We start from the raw sequence: 21,114 nt of genomic DNA on the forward strand, positions 1-21,114 counted from the left end.
TACACACATATAAATACAGATTTAGGCGCGTTTGATGCGCGCTTTCTCCTCGCCAGGGTAGGCAGAAATGTTTAAAGAGTGCGGCCCTATTTATTTATTTTGAGATAGATTCTCACTATGTTGCCCTCGGTAGAGTGTCGTGGTGTCACAGCTCACAGCAACCTCAAACTCTTGTACTTAAGCGATTCTCTTGTCTCAGCCTCCCAAGTAACTGGGACTACAGGCGCCCACCACAACACCCAGCTATTTTGTGTAGTTGTTATGTTTGTTTGGCAGGCCCGGCTGGGTCCGAATCCGCCAGCTCCGGTCTATGTGGCCGGCGCCCTGGCCGCTGACCTACAGGCCCCGAGCCGAGTGCGGCCCCTCTTTACCCCTGAGAAGGACGCCCACAAGTTTCCGGCACCAGGGACTCGGCAGTTTGGTTTGCGGTGCTGGCGAAAGGGTAGGGCCGGGTTTCCGGGACCCTCCTGACTGTCTCCGACCCCGACCCGACCCTCTGAACCGATCTCACTCCAGGTAGGGCCGGGAGGAGACCCTGTCGGGGTCAGACTCAGAGGGCGGTGTCCGCAGAGGACACCTGTAGAGCGGGCGCTGCAGCCCCCAGAGTGCAGAGGGCACTCCGGGTCAGGGCAGGGCGGCTCGGCCCTAGTGGCCACTGGGAGAAGAAGGGGGTCCCATCTAGCAGTTGAAGATGTGCGCACAGGAGGGCCAGCGTGTAAAAAGACGGACGGGGACATCGAATCTACCCGGATTCCTTTAAATGGGGAGCTGGTCTTCCTGGGGGAAAGTGCAAATAAATAAGATGAAGCGGGTGGCTGGGGGAGGGTGGAATCGGGGGTGCAGCTAGAGGACCACCACCCACTGCCCGGGCGCGCCAGGTGCAGCCGCCGGACGCCCCCCAACCCCGCGGCTGGGCGGGGCGCGGAGCCTGCCGCCTCCCCTCGCTCTGCCTCTCCCCCGGCCCCCTCCCTGCCGCGCCGGGCCCAGTCTCGGAGCAGCAACGCGAGCGCGGGACGCTGAGCGCGGGCAGCCGCGGGGCTGGGGCCGGGGCCGGGGCGCGGCCGGGCTGGCCATGGCGCGGGCGGCGGGCGCTCGGGGTCCGGCCGGGCGGCGCGGGAAGTGCGGGCGGTGCGGGCAGGGAGCGCTTCTCGCCTGCGCCGCGTGGACCGCGGGCTGGGTGCTGGCCGTCGCGCTGCTGCTCCGCGCGCACCCGGGCGTCCTCTCCGAGCGCTGCACAGACGAGAGGAGCCGGCGCATCCTGGCCGCGCTGGTAGGTCCCGCCGCCACACTGCCCCGGGCCGCGCGTCCCGGGAGGGGGAGTCCACGCCAGCCGGCGAGGTTGCGGTGTCCGTGAGGCCACTCTACCCCGGGCACCTGGGAGGTGGTGCCACCCGCCGTGGGCAGCGGGGTCCGGACACGTGCATGAAGTGCCTCAGGCGCGCGACCAGGTTTCCAACTGGGACTCGCCCGGAGTCCTCTGTGGGTGCGTGGGGAGTGTCTCTCCCATTTTCGCCAAAACTAGTCCTTTGTCCTAAGATGTTCTGCCCGCGCGACTGTCTCCTACCAGCCATCCCTGAGCCTGATCTCTTGAAGCAAGTTGGCAGGAGTGATCTGAGTCTGTGGGTCTTGATCTCAGTCTCCGGGCAGCTCCTCGGTGCCCGTGGCCGGTGTTGGGCAGCTGGGCTGGGGCACGCGGGGACCACGGCTCTATCTTTCTGGGCCCAGAGCTCCAGCCCAGCCGTAGTTCTGTGATTCAGCCCTGGGCTGCCGAATCATCCCCGCACCTCCCCGAGCCAGATGCAGGCACTTGGTAGGACCCCTGCCCCCTGGTGCCGCAAAACTAAGATTGCGGCAGCGTTTGGTGGAAAGCAAGGTAGAGCGCGCTGCGGAGGCGGCTTGGACTCGGCGGATCCCTGTCCTGGTCCTGAACAGCGGAGTCTCCCATCCGGGAAGGGCTTGCACCCAACAGCTCCTCTGCTGAGCCGGTACAATTAGGGGGAGAAAGAAACACTTTGACGCTCGCAGACTGCTGAGGGCGCTTGGCCACAGAGGCTGCAAACAAAATGTTCATCTTTAGTTGATTTGAAACCGGATGCTCGTCAGCGCGTTCATTTTCTGTGGAAGGTAAGGCGCAAGCAGAGAGGACTTGAATACCCAGAGGAAGCCCTGAAGGAAACCCAAGGGAAGATAGCCACCTGCTAGGTTTAAGAAGTGATCATCCATTTCCTAAAATAAGCATTTGGCTGCAACAGTGACTTGTTTCCTAAAACATCTTCCAGAGATACACGGGAAGTTTTCAGTCTCGTTGGTTACATATAGCTTGGCTTTTGAGATTGTAGATTTTCACGAAGTGTAGGAGCAGAAAGGTTCTTAAATTGTGAGATTGTAAAAATGTTTTTTAAAATAATGAGCCAAATGCGTGAGCTAAAAGAAGTCAGCTCCTTAATTGAACCTGACACGTGTCATCATGAATTGACCACATGCAGGTGGGACTCTCCTCCCAGAGTCTCCGTCCACCTGCTCTCCACTGGCACGCTCAAGTTCCATCAAGTTTTAAGCTGCAAGAACGCATTGATTTTCTCAGTGCCTCATATAAAAATTCCTGTCATTTGGAAAGATTTTTTTCCCCTTGTTTTTTAGGGGAGGGCTGTTGATTAATTACATGTGTTAATAGTAAACAGAAGTTGATGGTTCAGCTAGGATGGAAGACCTATTTACAAATTAATGTAATAATCTTTTAGATTAAAAGTGAACACCATTTTTCATTTCTTTACCTTTGGCTAAGTGGGAAAAGGCCTAATGGAAATTAAATAGCCCAATATAATTTAAGTAATTGCTAATCATAACTTCCCCAGCATTCCAGGTTGTAAATTAAAACCAATTCGGTTTAGAGGCTCTGCCAATATAGCTTCCCTGGCAACCATATGGAATCATTTTCAGCCAGACAGAAAGCTAAAGAGCTTGGTCCTGCCTCTGAAGGCCCTCAGTCTTTCCTGTTGCCAAAAGAATGCCTGAAAGCCCCGTATCGGTCTTCCTGACAGTGTCTCTGACGCTGTCTCAGGTGAGCCTGTTTGTCCTGAGCGCTGTTTGGACGCCCAGCCCTGGCAGGTTTCCCTCCTTGCACAGCCTCAGAACTTTGCTTTCCCTCCCTTTATTCCAGCCGTAGCCCTTTCTCCCATTTTCATTCTGAGTATTTCACTGTGGGATCTACACAGAGTCCTGGCCCAGCATTTACTCAGGACACTAACTGACACTGGAGGTGTTGAAATACCACCCCAGTCTGACAACCCAGACTCAAATGGGCCAAGTTGCCAAGCAGAGACTGGCATGGTGGCTTCAGAGGACCTGAGCTGAATTGAGCCTCTGTCTCTCAGCCCAGCCGGCGCTTTCCAATTCATCCTGCCTGGCTTTTGTCCGTGCTACTAAAACTGGTGGTTATTTTCCTGACTGGACTCCAGACTCTCATTAGCGTTCACTCTGAATACTGGAGCACAGAAGGAACAGTTTTGCCAGTTGAGCCAAAGGGAGGCTTCCTGGCAGAGCCGAAGTTATGATGGATTCCCCACCCTGACAGCATCTGCCAGTGTTCCCCAGACTGGGGGGCAGGTGGGCCTGCCTGGGGAAACCCACCTGTGAAAGAGGAATCAGATGACAGAGTTTAGGAGCTGGCAGGAGTGGAGGTCAGAGGTCTGTGAGTTCTCCAGGGAGCCAAACACACCCCACAGGCAAGAGTCCCTAGAGGAGCCAGCTTGAGTTGTCCAGAAAAATTGAGCCCTGGGTCTTAGAGTTCTGGATTTTCCTGGTCAGACTCCACTGTTCCTCTTGACTACAGCTTTACAGCACAGACTGTGATCACATGCTGTGGATGTTCTTGTTGACTTGACGCATATGTTTCTGGAACCTGGTTTTTCCAGTGGGTCATGCGAGGAGGCCCAGCCAGGCTGAGCAGTGGTGTGGGTGCTGGACCACGGACGAGCCTGGCTTCCCTTCCTGCTGGCACTGCGCTTCCTGTGGAGGCCGCAAGATGCCTGGTGATACTTCCGCTGGGCAGGCATGGTGCTAAGGTCTTTCATGAGTATTATTTCATTGAATTCTCTCAATAACTTCTATGAAATAGTGCTTTTAGCATTCCCATTTCACAGAGGGAAAAACTGAGCCCCTGGGAGTTTCCACAACTTGCCTTGCTCCACACAGTTAGATGTTGAGAATAGGATGTGACCCTGTGTAGTCTGATAGTAGGGAAGCTGTGGCATTAAGTGGTTTCTGTAATAGTGGAGGCCCTAAGTAACCACTTCATGTACTTGACCCTCACATAGCATCCTCTGAAAAGCATCTCAAATGTTTCCCCACAGACTGTTATTCAGAAGGCTCAGCCCCCTGCCAGGCTAGTCAGGTCCTGCTGGCCTTCAATTCAGTGGCCACAGTAGAGAATCATTTTAAATCAGGCAGCCTTATCTTCCTTTGCTGCAACAGAAACTGTCAGGGCCCCAAGAGGACTACGGCCTCCAGGGCACATGTTCAGAGAGGTCTGTAGCAGTGAATGGCCTCCCGGGTGCTCAGCCACATCCCTAATGCAGAGGCATTACACGGTGGATGCACTGAACACCAATGCAGCTAACTGCCTAGCATCTTAATACTCCTTAAAAACAAAACAAACCAAACAAAACTCAGCCCTTGCACTTGACCTCTGAGACCCTGCCGACAGTTTCCTGGACTAGAATGGATAGGTTTTGATTGTGCTTGAGAACCAGGATACAAACTGGAGAGAAAGAACACTCCTTAGGAGAGCTGGGACTGGTGTGATGGGAAGTGCGCTGTGTGTATACACACGGGCCCAGGAGGAGCAAATGCACCCCGAGTTAACTACAGTGACACTAGCTTGTTTCTTCAGGTTATTTTCAACTCAGATACTTATGAGTTTTATGTGCACACACATTTCGGTACAGAGTGTACTTGTCTTCAGGCTGGCAGTTAGGAAATCACCCTGGGCAGAGGAGAGTCTGATACAGTCTGCTTTAACATATGTACCTGAAAAAATCTACTTTTACTGAGTTGAAAATAGCTGCTTCAACAGGCTATGCTGCTGTTAAAATAATTCCACTATTGTCACTAGCATGACTTATGAGGGGTTTTCCAGCTTTTTGAAGGCGTGCACGTGATATGCACCGGGAGAAGCTGCACTCTGAGTACCCACACGGCCATGCTGTTTCTCCCTTTCTGTCCAGTAGCCGATAGAGGACCTGGCTTTGTGAAACGGGCATTGTGTTTCAGTGGTTCTCAACCTTCCTAGTGCCACAGCCCCTTAATACAGTTCCTGTGGGTTGGGACCCACGGGTTGAGAACTGCTGTGTTAGGTGGTTCTGCCGAGCTGGAGGTTAACAGAGCTGCTTGTTCTGGGCATGTTTGAGGTAGGTCAGGGTGAGCTGTGTGTGGTGCTTGGCAGCTCAGGTGTGTTAAACCCATTTTCATCTTAACAATGGGTTTATCAGGACGTAAGTTGAGGAGCAGTTGTATGCTTTTTAGTGTGTGCTTTGCTTTAAAATAAATGATCTCATGGCAAACGAGGTAACTGGAGTCCTGAAAAGTAAGATTATAATCCTGAGACCTCACCTGTGGTAGCTGGCCAGTCCCCTTTATTGGATTTGGTCACCCTGCTCCACATCCAGCTGTGGGTGAGGCACGCTTGTAAGCCAACGTGCTGATTGTTAGGAAAACGGCCCGAATGGATGTTTCCTTCCCAAATCCATAGGCTGTATGCCAAATCCAACAATTACGCCATTGTTCAAAACAGCTCGCAACTCGTGTTTGGAAATGCCTTCCAAACTCATGGGGGCAGATCTTGTGCGGATTTCACCTCGACTTCTATTTCATTTCACTGACGTGCTGCAGGTTGATGTAAAGCACTGTGCCATGGGGACCTGGCTCGGCAGGATGCTCGAGTGCCAGAGAGTTAATGAGAGCTGGGGTAGGGGAGGGGGACAGGCATTTCCACCTGGGGATGGGGCTGGCTTCAAGGTCAAGGTGGATTTGATCCTTGCTGAGCAGGAAATGTGTCAGTTGGAGACACAGGAGAATAGTGTTTCTGAGAAAACATCCCGGGTGGTCCTTTGGGTGCGGCAACTTTGCTCTCTACTCCCCTGAACACTTCTGGTCCTCTGAACACACAGTGCTGCTTCCAAACATGCCCCGTGTCTGAGCTGCTCCCTCCCACATCTCCTGGGCAGACTCCTGGGTCCTCTCACAAAACCGAGTGACCCTCACCTTCTGGAACTAGGGCTGAGGAGGGCACCAGCATTGGCTGATATCACTGTTGGCTGGCACAGTGCCAGGGACTGTGTGTCTGTGGCCTTCTTCAACCTGCCCAAGTCTCCTGTGACACATTTTAGACTTGGAACCAGCCACACAAGCTAGTGGAGGCAAACCCGGTGTGGGCCTTGCCGAGTTCCTATCACGCCGTGCTCTAACATCATTTAGGAATCACCTCTGCCCTGAACTGCAGAAAGCCTGGCGGCCATGGTCAGGCAGTTGTCCATCAGCACTCACACATAGCTAGGTCAGTTGTGGAAAGCTGGTGCCATTGATTTGCGGGTGGTGATGTGGGGCTGATGCCCAAGGCCCCACCTGTGGCCAGTTCTAGGCATGGTGGCAAGCGTGTGGCTGTGAGGTCCTCAGGTGCCTCTCTTGGCCAATGGCAATGGTGGACGCAGTTCAGATGAGAAGAGTGAGGGTCCTGGCAGTCACAGTCGCTACCTTCCTCACTCCCCCACTCACGGGAAAGTGAAAGGGGCCCTGCCCATCACCTGGCACTTCTCTATTGGGCCTCCTCACTCAGTGGCCACCAGGACTGAGTCTTCCCTGTGCCCCCTCCCAGCACTGCGGGATCTGAAGCTCTGACCTCAAGGTCCCCATGTCCTGCCACATGGGCTACTATTCCCTGCCTTTCTTTCTTTTCCAGTTCTGTTCTGTACTTCATGAAAACGTACTCTTGGTAGAGCGGTGCCTGTGGCTCAAAGGAGTAGGGTGCTGACCCCATATGCTGGAGGTAGCAGGTTCAAATCCAGCCCTGGTCAAAAAAAAAAAAAAACTGCAGAAAAGAAAAGAAAAGTACTCTTGGTAAATTAGAAATGTGATAACACTATAAAAATGTTCATGGAAGTGAAACAAACCATCTTGGGCATCACATATTCATTTATTTATAATGAAATCAGGAAACAATGTTTTGCATTTTTTCTTATCAGGTTTATTGTAGAGACATGAAACTCTGCAAATACCAGGTAAGGCAGAGGAAGAAACCCCACGCTAAGAAGTGAACACCCTCTGCCTCTCCTGTCCCTCGTGTCTTGTTCCGGGGCTGTTTTGGTTCCTTACCGCATGTCCTCCTGCACCTCTCAGCCAGACTACCTGAACTAACCGAGGGGTCTCCGACACCAGCTGCTGCTTTTTTCATGAGTGATGTGGAAGCAATTATAATAATAAGCAAAGTACATTGACACAAAGGGTCCTGATCCTTCCATGCTCATTTCCTGAGCGTGGCTTGGAAAGAGATACCAGGCTTAAAGCCAAAGATTGGCATTTTATCAAAATTCTGTGAAGTTAAATTCCAGAGGAATATACCATACACACAACAACTTCCAGTGTGTTCAGCAAAGTTGGTGGGTGTATATTAATACAACTGCGTTATGGGGTGGGTCTCCAAAGACAAACCTTAGATAGATGGGGCCACATCACTAGACTGGCAATCAGGCTCACAACCTCCTGTGTCTGCAGCTGCATCGCTGATACCACACGCAGAGCTCTGCAGCCAGTGGCTGGCAGGAGGCCCCCAGCAGGAAGCCTCCGGGTCCCCTTAGACGGCTTGGCTTTGGTCTTTCAGGCTTTGTCTGGTGACTGCCTGAAATAGTCTCGAAAATCTAGACACTTCTTTTAAGCACTGGGAGTATTTCTTTCAAATAAGGGCTTTGAACAATGAATCTGCAGTATTTATAAGAGTCCCAATCCCTCATCTAAGTTTTTGGGATCAGGTGTGTTTTGAAATTTAAACTTTTGTGGGTGATAGAAAGATAATGCAGTACATATAAGGTATATTTGGTATAGGCAGCAGCACCAGTAGTCAAACAAATTAGTAATTCTGTCTCAAAATACATGCAAATTCACACTACTATACTATGCAGAAAATACACAGACTATAAATTGCCTCACTTCTTTTCTGTTGGGCTTTGACGCTGCAGGAGGCCAAATGAGTTGTGGAAATCTTGTAGTTTTTAGAGATTTTTGACTTTGGGTATACTTTTTGGCTTTAAGGAACTGCTTGTGGTTTACTAGGGTTAACAAAGCTGCCAACACGATGCTTCCAGCGAATGTCTCTACAGCACATAATCACATGTGCAAGTGTCATCCCAGGGCCACCCACTTGTGCAGACTGCACTGGCCACACATTTCTCCCTTATTCACTACAAAATTTTACAAAATATTTACAAAATACTCTTTATATGGTGGCCACCTCTTTGTAAAATTTTATAATGGATATTTTGTAAATAAAGGTCTATTTACCAACAATTTCCATTTCCCCTGGGTATGGCGGCTTTATGGGTGACCTCTGGGACACCCTGCATGACAAAATAATTGTGCAATTCACCATAATGCAGAATCGGGGGAGCTCGCTTTCCTGCAACTGGACTGTCCCGGCACTAGCCTCGTGGCCTCAGCTCCACCTCCGACCACCAGGTGTCTCTCTCACAGGGAGCTGCAGCCTGGAGCCTCCCACGGCAGTTACAGTAGCCTTCTTGCTCCTGTGAGAATCTAATGCTGACCTGACAGGAGGCAGCAATGCAAACAGTGGGGAAGGCTGTAAATGCAGATCAAGCTTTGCTCACTCTGCTGCTCACCTCCTGCTGTGTGTCTCAGTGCCTCACAGGCCATGGACCATTCCTGTCCATGACCTGGGGGTTGGGGACTCAGCTGGAATGGATCCCCCTGAGCCTGGGCAGTCTTCCTGGCACCTGCCAGCTTTAGGGGGCTCACCATTGTAAATTGAAAATAATAAGCCCAGTGAGTATGTTTACGGGATGGGAGTGGGATCATTAACTGTGGCCCACCTGGGGACAGGCAGGGGTCCTGGGGTCCTAACTGCCCAGACTTGACCTAACTGTTCTTAGATGTGGGCGGTAAAGCTCTTGGGTGATGCTGAGGTATGGCCAGTGCTGAGAGCTGCTGGCCTGCTCCAGCCCGATTGTCTGTTTCCTGCTACAATTTCCTGTTTTCCCAGGACCACCCAGGTGCCCTGCAGGTCCTGCTTCTCCTATGCAGGCGTCTTGATGCTGAGAGTATGGTGTCGGGGAGGCACTCTTTAGCTCTTCCCTAAACGGCCCGTGCTGCTCCCATTTGTGAGGTTCTTGTCCACTGCTGGACTATAAGTGTCCCGAGGGCAGCAACCAACCTGTCCCTTCCCCAAGCCCAGTGGAGGGTGGCACCAGCCCCTCCTGCCTCATGACCAACTGTTCCCTTCCTTCCAGTGCCGGGACTACCGCCGTGGAGCACTCACAGGGGACCTGTGTGAGGACTTGTGCGTGGCAGGAAAGCTGCTGTACCAGCGCTGCCTGTACTACGAGCGGGGCAAGAAGGTGCTGCAGGCTGACTGGCGCGGCCGGCCTGTGGTCCTCAAGTCCACCAGTGAGAACTTCTCCAGCTTCCAGTCCCTCGGCTTGCTGGATGAGGAGGCGGGGGAGGGCAGCCAGGACATCCCTGAGGCAGAGCTCCTCCTGATGGTGGCAGGACAGGTCAAGAACGTCCTGGGCCTGGAGCTGTCCAGTGGCAGCCTGGGGCCTCTGTGGCCGGGCCAGCAGGGCCCACGCTGGCGGGGGCAGCTGGCCAGCTCGTGGGCCCTGCTGCAGCAGGAAGAGTTCATCCACCTCAGCCTGCTGCAGGGCCTGAGTCAGCACGTGCTGCCCGTGCTGGGCTCCTGTGGTCACTTCTACGCAGTGGAGTACCTGGCCGCTGGCAGCCCCCACCACAGGACTCTCTTCCCCCTGGATGAGGCTGCAGGTATCCCCTGGGGTGGCCAGGGCCAGGCCAAGGCCATCAGCAACATTGCTCTAAGCTTCTTGGACATGGTGAACCATTTCCACAGTGACTTCTCCCACCGCCTCCACCTCTGTGACATCAAGCCTGAGAACTTTGCCATCAGGAGAGACCTCACAGTAAGTGGTGGGGGCGGAGAGTGGGCGGTGTGGACCTCAGGCTGGGCGGTAGAAGTGGCAGGCTTCTGAGTGCCTGACCTTGGTCAGCAAACCATTGTGACCTCAAACACCCACTTAGCCCCAGCTTCCTCCCACCTGCCAGACCCCGACCTTCCAAGAGTGGAGGAAGATATTCAAAGAACCTTGCACCTTGGGTGGGGATCAAGTGAAAGGACCCGGTTATAGGGCAAGGTTTGCCCTCCCTGAAGCCTGTTCTGGTTTCCTTAAAGTAATGTGCTGTGGTTTCCTAGAGCTGATTTCAAAGCAGCCTGCCTAGAGGGTCTGTTTAACTAGCCAGGGCAGAGAATGATCTTCAGGAGATGACTGCCCGCAGAGGAAGATGTGGACCGGCCCCTGCGGCTGTTTGCACAAGGCCCAATGTGGGGATGCTGTTCCCTTACTGCCCATGCTCCTGACAATATGTAACTTTTTCCAGTGTTTTTTTCCTGGAGAGGTTCTAGTTAGTTTCCATCCCATGTGAAATATTTCCAGAGGGACAGATGGAGTTTTCATGCTTTCCACAGGGAAGAACCTGCCCAAGGGGAAATATCTGGGCAGATGCATTTATGTGTCCTGCTCCAGGGCAATGAAGCTGCATGAGAAATACAAGTTGGAGAAAAAGCAGCAAAAGGGCTGTCAGTGTTTTATTATAAAATAATCCCCTCCCCCCTCAGCTAGGCTAAAACCGACATGTGCAAGTGTTGGCAGGGGAACTAACTGCCAGGCTGGCTCAGCTGCAGCTGCCTCAGCTTGTATGTAGGGGAAGGTACAGGTTGTCATGGGACTAGCTTGTGCTGGGTAACACTCTTCATGGCAACAACATAAAGAGACAACAGAAGGTATTAGCGCTGCCAGCCATGGACCTCTGTGGCAGGTGGCCCAGCCTGGAAATCCAGAAAACTTGGCGCCAGTATAAATCCTTCTCTGACCGAGACTTTGTCCCCGTGAAGGATGTCGCAGCATTTGCCCTCTCGGCCTTATGCTAATGCCCGTCCCTGGCTGCCCTGGTGGGGCTCACAAGCCAGGGGTGACTTGAAGTGTGGAAGGGAAGTTTTCAGAAGGTTCAGGGAGGTCCCAAGAGGGTCCACATGCTGGCCAGAGGATCTGGGGGTGCTCAGCCCTGCCTGTGATACCTTGAGCTCCACAGCCCCTCCCAGACACTTTCCCGAGTTGTGGGGAATGTCCCATGGCAGAACCAGCTTGTTTCTTACACCTGAGATGACATTGCTTTCCAGGTCAAGGCTGCAGTGCTTAGTGAGCCGGAAGATTGCATAGGGAAGGTTCTGAGGCCTTGGGGGAGGTAGATGCAGGGTGTCAATGGATAACCCCCTGGCCTAGGACAGTTGTAGGCCAGTTCTTGGCACTCGGTCACTTGTCCACTCATCCAGCAGGATTACTGGGTGCTGGGAGGGTTGAGGGGATTGTGAGGATGTCTGCTTTATGAAGGATGCTGAATGGGTGCTGTTGGATGTTTTCATCTGGGCGATTGTTGGTAATCCAGCCACTGGTCAGTGGGATCTGCCTGAGCTGTGCCTCCAGCATCTGCACACAACAGGCCCGAAATATTTGCTCAGTGAAATAATGACTGTGCATCCTCAACCTAGCCCCGAACTGTAATCTGCAGGCTGGGGTTGCCCTACCCACTGTTGCTGCTGCTCCAGCCCCAGCTCGGGTGAGAATGGAGCCAAGACAAGGGCACCCCCTTCTGCAGTTCTGCTGTTCCCCACCTTCTGACAGACACTTATTTTAACTAAGATTCTACAACTTTGAAGAGAAATCAGCAGTATTCCAGAAAGCTGCTAGAAATGCAAATTCTCAGATTCTACCCTGGATCTACTGAGTCTGAAACCTTGGGGTGGGACCCAGTAATCTGTGTTTTAAAAAACAAGCCTTCTAGGTGATTCTCATGCATGCTCAAGTTTGAGAACTGGAGAGCTCAGGGACCTAGCAGATGTGTGCTGCCTTTGAGGTTTCTGGTTTCCCCCTGGTGGAAGGAGGGTGCCTTCCAGTTGTCATGTGTGAATTGATGGTTCCAAGCCTTTCACTCACCTGCAGGCCAGAGCCCCCTTGTAGGTCTTGAGAATTTTTCCAGTGGTTGCAAATGAGTCCTTAGGAAATGTCAAGACTTCAGAACCCAGAAGGATTGCCAGCAAGGGCTCCTTTTGAACAAATGAAAGGTTTTCCTGCCCCAGGGGTACACTTCAGTGAAGAGCAAAATCATTCTCATTTATCTTTCTACTCTGATGTCAGAAAGAAGTTTGAAGAAGATGATGCAAGTTAGGTAATTCATGTACGAAGAATTTTATGATTCTCTTGATATTAAGAAACATTATTTTAAAAAAGAGAAACAAGGAACATGATGCAAGTTTTTCTGTGTGTTTTGGGACTGTTTTGATATTAGGTGCCCAGGGTTAAGCTTATAGCAGCTATTATCCATTCTAGGCCATATATTAAAAATTAAAAATAAACCTGGCTCTCCCTGGGAGATGAGAAGAAAATCATCAGAAATGAGGAGAAGTTGCAAGAAGCTTCAATTCTAGCATGGGGCTTGGAGGAGGCTGGGGAGATTGCCAGAAATTATTTAGAAAGAAGAGAAGAGTCTTGTAGGCTGGTAATAAATTATACAGACAATAGATTTGTTAGCATAGCCATTGTTCATCTTTACTATATTAGCCAGAGTAAATAGTGAAATCAGCTATTTATTTTGGCTAAACAGTGAGATAGGAAAGATTGATTAAAATGATAAATTCTGGGCTCGGCGCCTATAGCTCAACCGGCTAAGGCACCAGCCATGTACACCTAAGGTGGCGGGTTCAAATCCCCAGCCCAGACCCGCCAAAACAACGATGGCTGCAAACAAAAAATAGCCGGGCGTTGTGGCGGGCACCTGTGGTCCCAGCTACTTGGGAGGCGGAGGCAGGAGATTCGCTTGAGCCCAGGAGTTGGAGGTTGCTGTGAGCTGTAATGCCACGGCACTCTACCCAGGGGGACAGCTTGAGGCTCTGTCTCAAAAAAAAAAAAAAAAAATGATAAATTCTGTTTGCTATGCCTGAATGAATAATTAGGCAAAGCCCTCTAAACAGGGAAAAGTTCTATGTTCTTTGTTTTCATTATTCTCCACATATTTTGAAATAAATTATTTCAAATAATTTTATTTATTTCAAATAATAATAATAATATTTATTTCAAATAATAAATTATCTCAGAGCAGTAAAACCCTGCTCTGGTTTTACGGAGTAATCCCCAAGAAACTTTATTGCCTTTTAGCATCAACTCTTAAGGAAAAACCAAAACCCAAATCCCAAACTAGGACTGTGCCCGCAACACAGCATAGACCAAGGAGGAAACACACAGGCTGGGGCCGCTGGCGCAGGGAGAGGCGAGGCTGGGGCTGCGAGGTCGACCTGTAAGGGCCTGTGAAACGCCAGCCACTGTCTCCATCAAACACATCATGTTTTCTAACGGCTTGTTCAGTGCCTCGAAGCTAGAGACAACTTCATTTGGGCAGATTCCAGGTTTTCTCAGGTTTGAACTCATCTGTTTTTGTTGCACCCAGCTGGTGGAGGACAAGTTGCATAATTTAGAGCTTATTCTTTTTCTGTTTTTGAAGTCTATTTGGTTTGAAGCCAGGAGGATAAATCTGAAGTTCCAGGGGGTCACCATATCTTCATGCGGACACTGGAACTGAGGTCCTGTGGGATCAGGCTTTCTGTGATATCAGTCCCAATTCCAGAACTTTGCCATTTCCCCCACAGTGGACACAGGGAACAGATATGAGATATATATATATAAAATATATATATTTATAGAGAGAGAGAGAGAAGCAGCCACACCTCATCCCACGTTCACCATCCCACCTGCAGACGTGCCACTCAAATGTGGCATCCTTTCATTGCTTGTTTCATGGAGATAGCTTATCCGTATCTTACAGTTTTTATAATCCTGACCTTTGAAGGTCAGAGATCAAAGTGAAAAGTAACAGAGAGAAATTTGTTTATAAGATGTTTTGGCCAGGCATAGCGGCTCACACCTCTAATCCCAACACTTTGGGAGGCCAGGGTGGGAAAATGGCCTAAGGCCAGGAGTTCAATACCACTTTGGGCAATACAGAGACCTGTCTATACTAAAAAATAAAAGTATTAGCTGGGCATGATGGTAGGCACAGGTAGTCCCAGCTACTTGGGAGGCTGAGGTGGGAGGATCAATTAAGCCCTGAGTTCAAGGGTGCAGTGAGCTCCATTGCACCACTGCACTGTAGCCTGGGCAACACAGTGAGACCCTGTCTCAAACAAACAAACAAACAAAGAACATTTCAGAGATTCTACTTTTAAAGCTGAGAAAATGTTTAAAGCTGAAGAGTGATAGTTGGGGTTATAGTTTGAATCCTGGGCTTTAACTAGTGACTACAATGGTTCTTATTGCAGTTAGGGCCTTGCAGTGTCATCTGTGAGAGCTGCTTGTGTAAAAGACAATACATGTAATTACTTTTGGGCGTGTGACCTGGGCTTTTCCTCTTGGCTCCTGGGGACTCTGTGATCCTGTAGTCTGGGCAATGGTACCCCCATCACAGGAGATGGAACCGCCAAACAGGTTTCCTGTCCCTCTCTGCTGAGCCCACAGAGTCCCTGTGACAGCTGTGTGCTGTTTCGATTATAGGTGGTGGCTATTGATGTGGACATGGCCTTTTTTGAACCTAAAATGAGTGAAATCCTTGAGCAAAATTGCACAGGAGATGAAGATTGCAATTTCTTTGACTGCTTTTCCAAGTGTGATTTGAGAATCAACAAGTGTGGAGCACAGCGTGTCAACAGCAACCTGCAGGTAAGGGGCTGCTGTGGGTGAGGCTGCCTGCTCCCTTTGATTCTGCCCTCCCATGCTGGAGATGCCCTTAGCAGAGCCCAGGCTGCCCTCACAGGCTGCGTGTGTTCAGTAGTGGCAGGACAGTGGGGGACGGGCTGTCACTTGTTCTTTGTTGCTTACATCATCTACATAATCACACACCACCCTAGAGCCTACACAAACTTCTGGGCCAAGTTCCATTATCCCAGGCTGCTTCCCCTTTCAGGAGCCCTACCAGGGAGGTAGCTTTCAGAGGCGTGTCCATCCCAGGCTCTTTAATGTCATGTGGACTCATTCTTGAGCTGTGGGAACCCATAATCACCCATCTGTTGGCAAAATGTGGTGTCTGTGTCACATGCTGGCTGAGGGCTCTGGGAAGAACAAATATTCTTGTCTGTCTTGCTGAGATTATGTAAGTTGGTACAACTCTTACAGGGTCAACTTAGCAATATGTACCAAAACAAAAAGTGCATATCTCCTTTGACCCAGAAGTTCCACTTCTAGAATTTAGAGACATGAACAAAATGAAAATGATGTATATGTGCAAGACACTTATTACAGCATCGTTTATGCAGAAAAAGTTAGTAAAAATCTCAGTTTCCATTAGGAAACTGGTGAAATAACTTATGATACACACGCATTTGAGATGCAGCCATTAGAACAAACGGAATATCCTTATAAGAAACCATTGAGAGGATATTCCTGACATGTGGTTCAATGGGGCGGAGGTTTTAGAACATGTATAATATATTGTTGGTAAAAAATAAAAGGAAGAGGAAATGCACAGATGGGCATGTGAGGGCAGGGACTCCGAGAAGGACACTCCAGGAGCAGCTGCCTCTCAGGGAAGGCATCGGAGCTGGGTGGCGGGTGGAGACTGAGGTTACACTATATTCTTAAAGACATTTAAAGTTTTGCACAAGCAAACGTATTCTCTATTCAAAACAGAAATAAAATGATTCCTTTTTAGAAAGAATCCTCCCCTCTGCAGGGGTTGGGAAATACAAGTTGAAATCATTTGTCCTCTAAGAGCACGCAGCTCCGTGCAGCAGCTGCGTCTGTTAAGTGAGCCTGACATGAGTGTGATGTGGACAAATAAAGCCCCACGAGTGGTGCAGCTTCTAGGCCAGGCCTCCCGACAGGGAGAAGCTGTGGAGGCCACACAACGCCACGTTTAAATTGGGATTTCATGTGGTCTTCAGCCACGCCGCATCTCGTGCCCTATGAGAATTTCATATCCTATTAGAACGGAGAGAGTGGCTTAAGTTTTATCTCTGCTCCTGGAATAAAACATTTCGAAGGCTCCTTGAAGAGCCTCATGGCTACAGCCCTTCCTCTCAAGTCTACCTTTTCTTCATGGTCCAGCTCGCACCTGCCCACTACGTCTCTCCAAGTGCTGTGTGGCCCTGCCCACAGCTCTGGCGGATGGCGGTGGTCACCAGTGCAGCCTGTGCGTGAAAGCCCTCAGGCCTGTGGGCCAGCTCCTCACGCAGCAGCAGCTGCCTGTGACTTCTTATCGGTTTCTCGCCAGAAACGTGTGCAGTCTCTATGAGAGTGTCACCCAGAGCTGCTCCCGTCAGCTGAGGGGCTGGAAGTGGAGCTTGCCACCTCACACAGAGGTCGCCTTCTCCTCTCTGAGAGGCACTTTGTTCACGGTGCTGACTGGTTTAAGTTCCGAAGGGAAAGCTCCTTTCCCGACCAGGTGACTTTCGCAGTGATGTCCTGGAGCACAGCCAGTTATAGGCTTGGGGGGCCTCCTGGGATGATTGGCTGCCCTGAATTAACTGCCCACCTGTCTTCCCTCAGGTCATCTGTGACAAAATATTTCGCCACTGGTTCTCCTCACCCCTCGAGAGCTCTGCCATCTCCCTCCAGCTGCAGTGGCAGTTGCGGGGGGTGGTGCAGGAATGCGCTGACTCCCCGAGAGCTGCCCCCAGCATGTTCCGGAAGCTTCGCAGCCTCCTCCAAGCTGTGCAGAGGGAGCTGTGGGGGACAGAGAAGTAGCTGCTTTTCCGGCCTTAAAAATGCTCCCACAGGTGAAGTGACCCTCAGACGACTTCTGGGGGTTTGAAGATGAGACATTTTCATTATGCAGATGAGCTTGTGTCCCCCTGACTGCAGTCCTGGCTTGGTCCACTCCTGTTTCAAGATACCTTCCTGGCCTGTCACCTTATGTGAAATGAAACGAGGAAGGGAGTAAAGAGTGCTGACTTTTCCAGGGCTCTGAAAACAGGCCTCCGCGTGCAATCACTCTGCAGAGGGCACCGTGCCTGCCTGCCTGCCTGCCAGAGCGCGGGTTGCAGCCGTTCTTCCATACACAGTGTTAGCATGTTTTCAAAGTGCGTGTGCAGCCAGCCACGTACACCTAAGGTGGCGGGTTCGAATCCCCAGCCCGGACCCGCCAAACAACAATGATGGCTGCAACCAAAAAATAGCCGGGCGTTGTGGCGGGCGCCTGTGGTCCCAGCTACTTGGGAGGCAGAGGCAAGAGACTCGCTTGAGCCCAGGAGTTGGAGGTTGCTGTGAGCTGTAATGCCATGGCACTCTACCCACGGGGAAAGCTTGAGGCTCTGTCTCAAAAAATAAAAAAAAAAAAAAAGTGCGTGTGCAGATGAATGTGTGCACACAAGTGTGGGTGTGCACAAGTGGGTGTGCCCATGAGCACGTCTGTGTGTGTGGATCCGAGTGTGTACATGTAGGAGTGTGTTCACAATGCCATGAGTGTGTGCACCAGTGGGAATGGGTGTGTGCCTGTGAGTGTGCCTGTCTGTGTCTGTACACACGTATGAGCACAGGGTGAATCTGTGCCTGTGGGTGAGTGAATACGGTTGTGCACCCCAGTGTGTGCGTGTTTTATAGGAGTGTGTGTGTGCATGGGCTGTAAGGGGGGGAGTGTGTGGGTGTGATGTGTTGGGGTAGGGGAGGTGGGTTCTCTAGCGTGTCCCCTGGGACAACTTGCCTACTGAGCAAAGAAGTTACCTATATTTTGTAATTAAATAAAAAAAAGTTGCATCCTCAGGGGATGTCATTGAATTGAGGAGCATGCACTGGCAGTGGGTAGCGTTTATCATTTTGCAGAATCCTCTGATTTTCTGTTATGTTTTAGGGAGCCCTTCGCCACTTCCTGCAGTATGCCATCCTTCCGGACAGGGCTGTGGGTTTGCTCCGCGCAGCGCTGTGCAGACACAGAGGGAAAATTTGAAGTGGAGCAGGTGCCGAGTCAGCGCTGACTGCAGACAGGACCAGGGACCAGCACCTTTCCTCTGAGCCACTGAAGACTTAGTCACAGGCACTTGGGGACCTGTTTCTCCAGACCATGCGCTGAGCCTGCAGCACTGTGGACAATGCTGGAGGCCCCAGGACGGCCCAGCCCCCGCTCTGCTGTGTGCCATCCCAAAGATTTATCCCAAGGCCACATTGCCAGCTAGCCCTGGCCCCTCTTCCATCACCATGGGCAATTTTCCAAGGACACTGATTTTCACAGAGGAGCTCCTTTCATCAGGTATAGGAGGACTCTTTGTGTTCTTTGGCAGGAAGAAAAACCACATCAGTCACTCTTGTGGCAGAAGTCAATTGAAACCACAGTTTGAGGCATGGGCCTAAGACTAGTGGATTAGTGGAGCCCAAAAGGAAGGATGGGCCTGGGTGCCTCGTGGGGAGGCTATCAGCTGACCACAGTGGCTCCAGGTGCTGTCACTTTCTCGGGGGTGACAGTTCCCATGGAACCATGCTCACCTTCTGGGAAGGCTGTTTATGGCAAAAAGGTCTGTGGGGTGAGTTAGAGGGCGAGGGATGGAGGGAGACAGCTGGGGCACTGCCCTCTGGGACCTTCAACAGTGCGGGGTTTTTACAGGGAAGTGAAGTAATCTCTAGAGCAGTGGTTCTCAACCTTCCTAATGCCTTGGACCTTTTTTTTTTTTTTTTTTTTGCAGTTTTTGGCCAGGGCTGGGTTTGAACCCACCACCTCCAGCATTTGGGGCTGGCGCCCTACTCCTTTGAGCCACAGGCGCCGCCCAATGCCTTGGACCTTTAATACAGTCCCTGTGGGTCATGACCCATAGGTTGAGAACCACTGCTCTGGTGGGTGGACCCTGGCATGACAGCCCCTCATTAGTGGCTCTGAGCTCACTGGCCAGGCAGCAGAGCTACCTCAGAAAAGGGGGAAAGTTTTCGTTTTAACCAAAATGGAAACAAACGTTTTTGTTTGCCATGGAGACCATGCAATATATAATTACCCAGCACAATAGTGGCTTTATCTGCTGAGAGGGAGCTGTTTCACCCCGTTCCCCTAATGTCTGGCTACCCACTTGCACATACACACCCCTGTTCTCATCCCTGCCCAGAGAATTCCCTTTAGGGCAGTGCCTTTTAGAATATCTGTGGTGTTTAGTTTAGCTTTTTAATTTTCAAATCTTTACAAAATAATGCTTTTATATAATATGATAAACAACCACTATATCCATATGTTTAATAATTCAATGTGATAAATGAGATTTCTTCTTACTGACCTAATTGAACAACAGCCCTACTCATAGGGAAAACGTCTACCTCAATGACATCTCTGTTTTGTTTTAATAACATTTGCAATAGACAAAACCCTCTCAGAGATACGTTGAGGAACTGGAAGTGAGCCCAGCACTTTCTGAGTTTTATCCTCCCTACAACAAGTAGAGCTTTGTTCATTCTCAATCCTTCATCAGGAGTCAATTGCCGCTATTTATCTTAATTAATAATAAGTTAAAACTATCTTTTGATGAAAGAAATAGTTCCAGGATTATTTACCCTGTTGGCTTCCAGCTGACAAACTTGAGCATGTCGTGGGTTGTCATGAGTACCTCCTGCACAAACATCATGGGTGGCTCAGGTCACCAGTTTGTGGACACCATGTTGATGTCACATGATGATGCCAATGTTTACAAATGCTGCCAGTATTGCTAAACCCTCCTCCCAGCTCTCATCTCTTCATACCAGGCAAGTATCTAACAGTTCACATCCATGCCTCCTCCAGGCAGTCTGCCATGGTTAGCAGACGGGGCTGCTAAGGGCCAACTTGCACAGCTCAAATGAAGTGCCCAGATTGGATGTCCAGGGCATTCCCTTAAAGTACTGGAAGAATAGGATTTTTTTTTTTTTTTTTTTGAGACAGGGTCTTGCTCTATTGCTCCAGCTAGAGTGCAGTAGCTTCATCATAGCTCCCAGCAACTTCCAACTCCTGGGCTCAACTGATCCTCTGCAGCAGTTTGCTGCCTTGATTCCTCTGTCCCGATTTCCCCCTAATAGAAACCCGGGAGAAGCAGATGCTGTATATGTATTTGTCAAACCAAGACTCAGGACAAGTGACACGTCTGACCTTTAAAATTCATGGATATGAAAAGATTTGAAAAGAATACAGCTAACACACACTTATAAAATCATTTTTATCAAGAAAAACAGTTATTAGAAGTTACCACTGTCCTGGAAGATGCAAGATGATCAGTCATCATATTTCTGGGTAAGAACAAAATAACTGAAGATTTTTGAGAATCAGTCAGAGAAATACCCTAATCTTTATGTTTATGTTGCCGCAGAGCAACTTGTCATCCAGATAGGATGTGTTATTCTCTACGTTATTTTCTCTCGTTAGACCCAGCTCTGTCTTATGGCCATGTATCAAAACTCCATCAAAGGCAGTTGATGGAAGCTTGCAGCTGGAAGTCTTGGGGTAAAGCTCTATGTCTTGAGCTAACTGGTTGTGAACATTTAAACCTTCTTTAGCTTCAGTGTTCTCAACTGCTAAATGTGACATGTTCTCCAGGGAATTGAGTGAGCTAAAGCAGGTGAAAGAGTTCACATAGAGACGCAAACCTTTCACTGTGGAGCGCAGGGGATTCAATCCATCTTCACACTTTGTCAGCCCCCTCTGGGCTGTGCCACGGGTGGGGCTCCTGAGAGAGCAGCACAGAGCGTGAGGGGCTGGGGGCTCCCATGCAGGAACAGACAGGCAAAGGCACTTGCTGATAGGGAAAGAAAGCCGCTCTAGTTAAGTTTTAACTCCTTAAAG

General features: G+C 50.4%; 1 protein-coding gene across 1 annotated transcript; it reads left to right on the forward strand.

Annotated features, from left to right (window-relative positions):
* The first annotated feature begins 1,069 nt into the window (after nt 1-1,069).
* On the forward strand, nt 1,070-17,078 carry FAM69C (family with sequence similarity 69 member C). Its single transcript, XM_012804267.1, has 4 exons — nt 1,070-1,270; nt 9,513-10,196; nt 14,892-15,056; nt 16,881-17,078. Exons 1-4 carry the CDS (start codon nt 1,073-1,075, stop codon nt 17,076-17,078), a joined length of 1,245 nt encoding a protein of 414 aa, XP_012659721.1. The 5' UTR covers nt 1,070-1,072.
* The last annotated feature ends 4,036 nt before the right edge of the window (nt 17,079-21,114 follow it).

Source organism: Otolemur garnettii, unplaced genomic scaffold (assembly GCF_000181295.1).
Source record: "Otolemur garnettii isolate 467f Iridium unplaced genomic scaffold, OtoGar3 scaffold00027, whole genome shotgun sequence".
Lineage (NCBI taxonomy): Eukaryota > Metazoa > Chordata > Mammalia > Primates > Galagidae > Otolemur > Otolemur garnettii.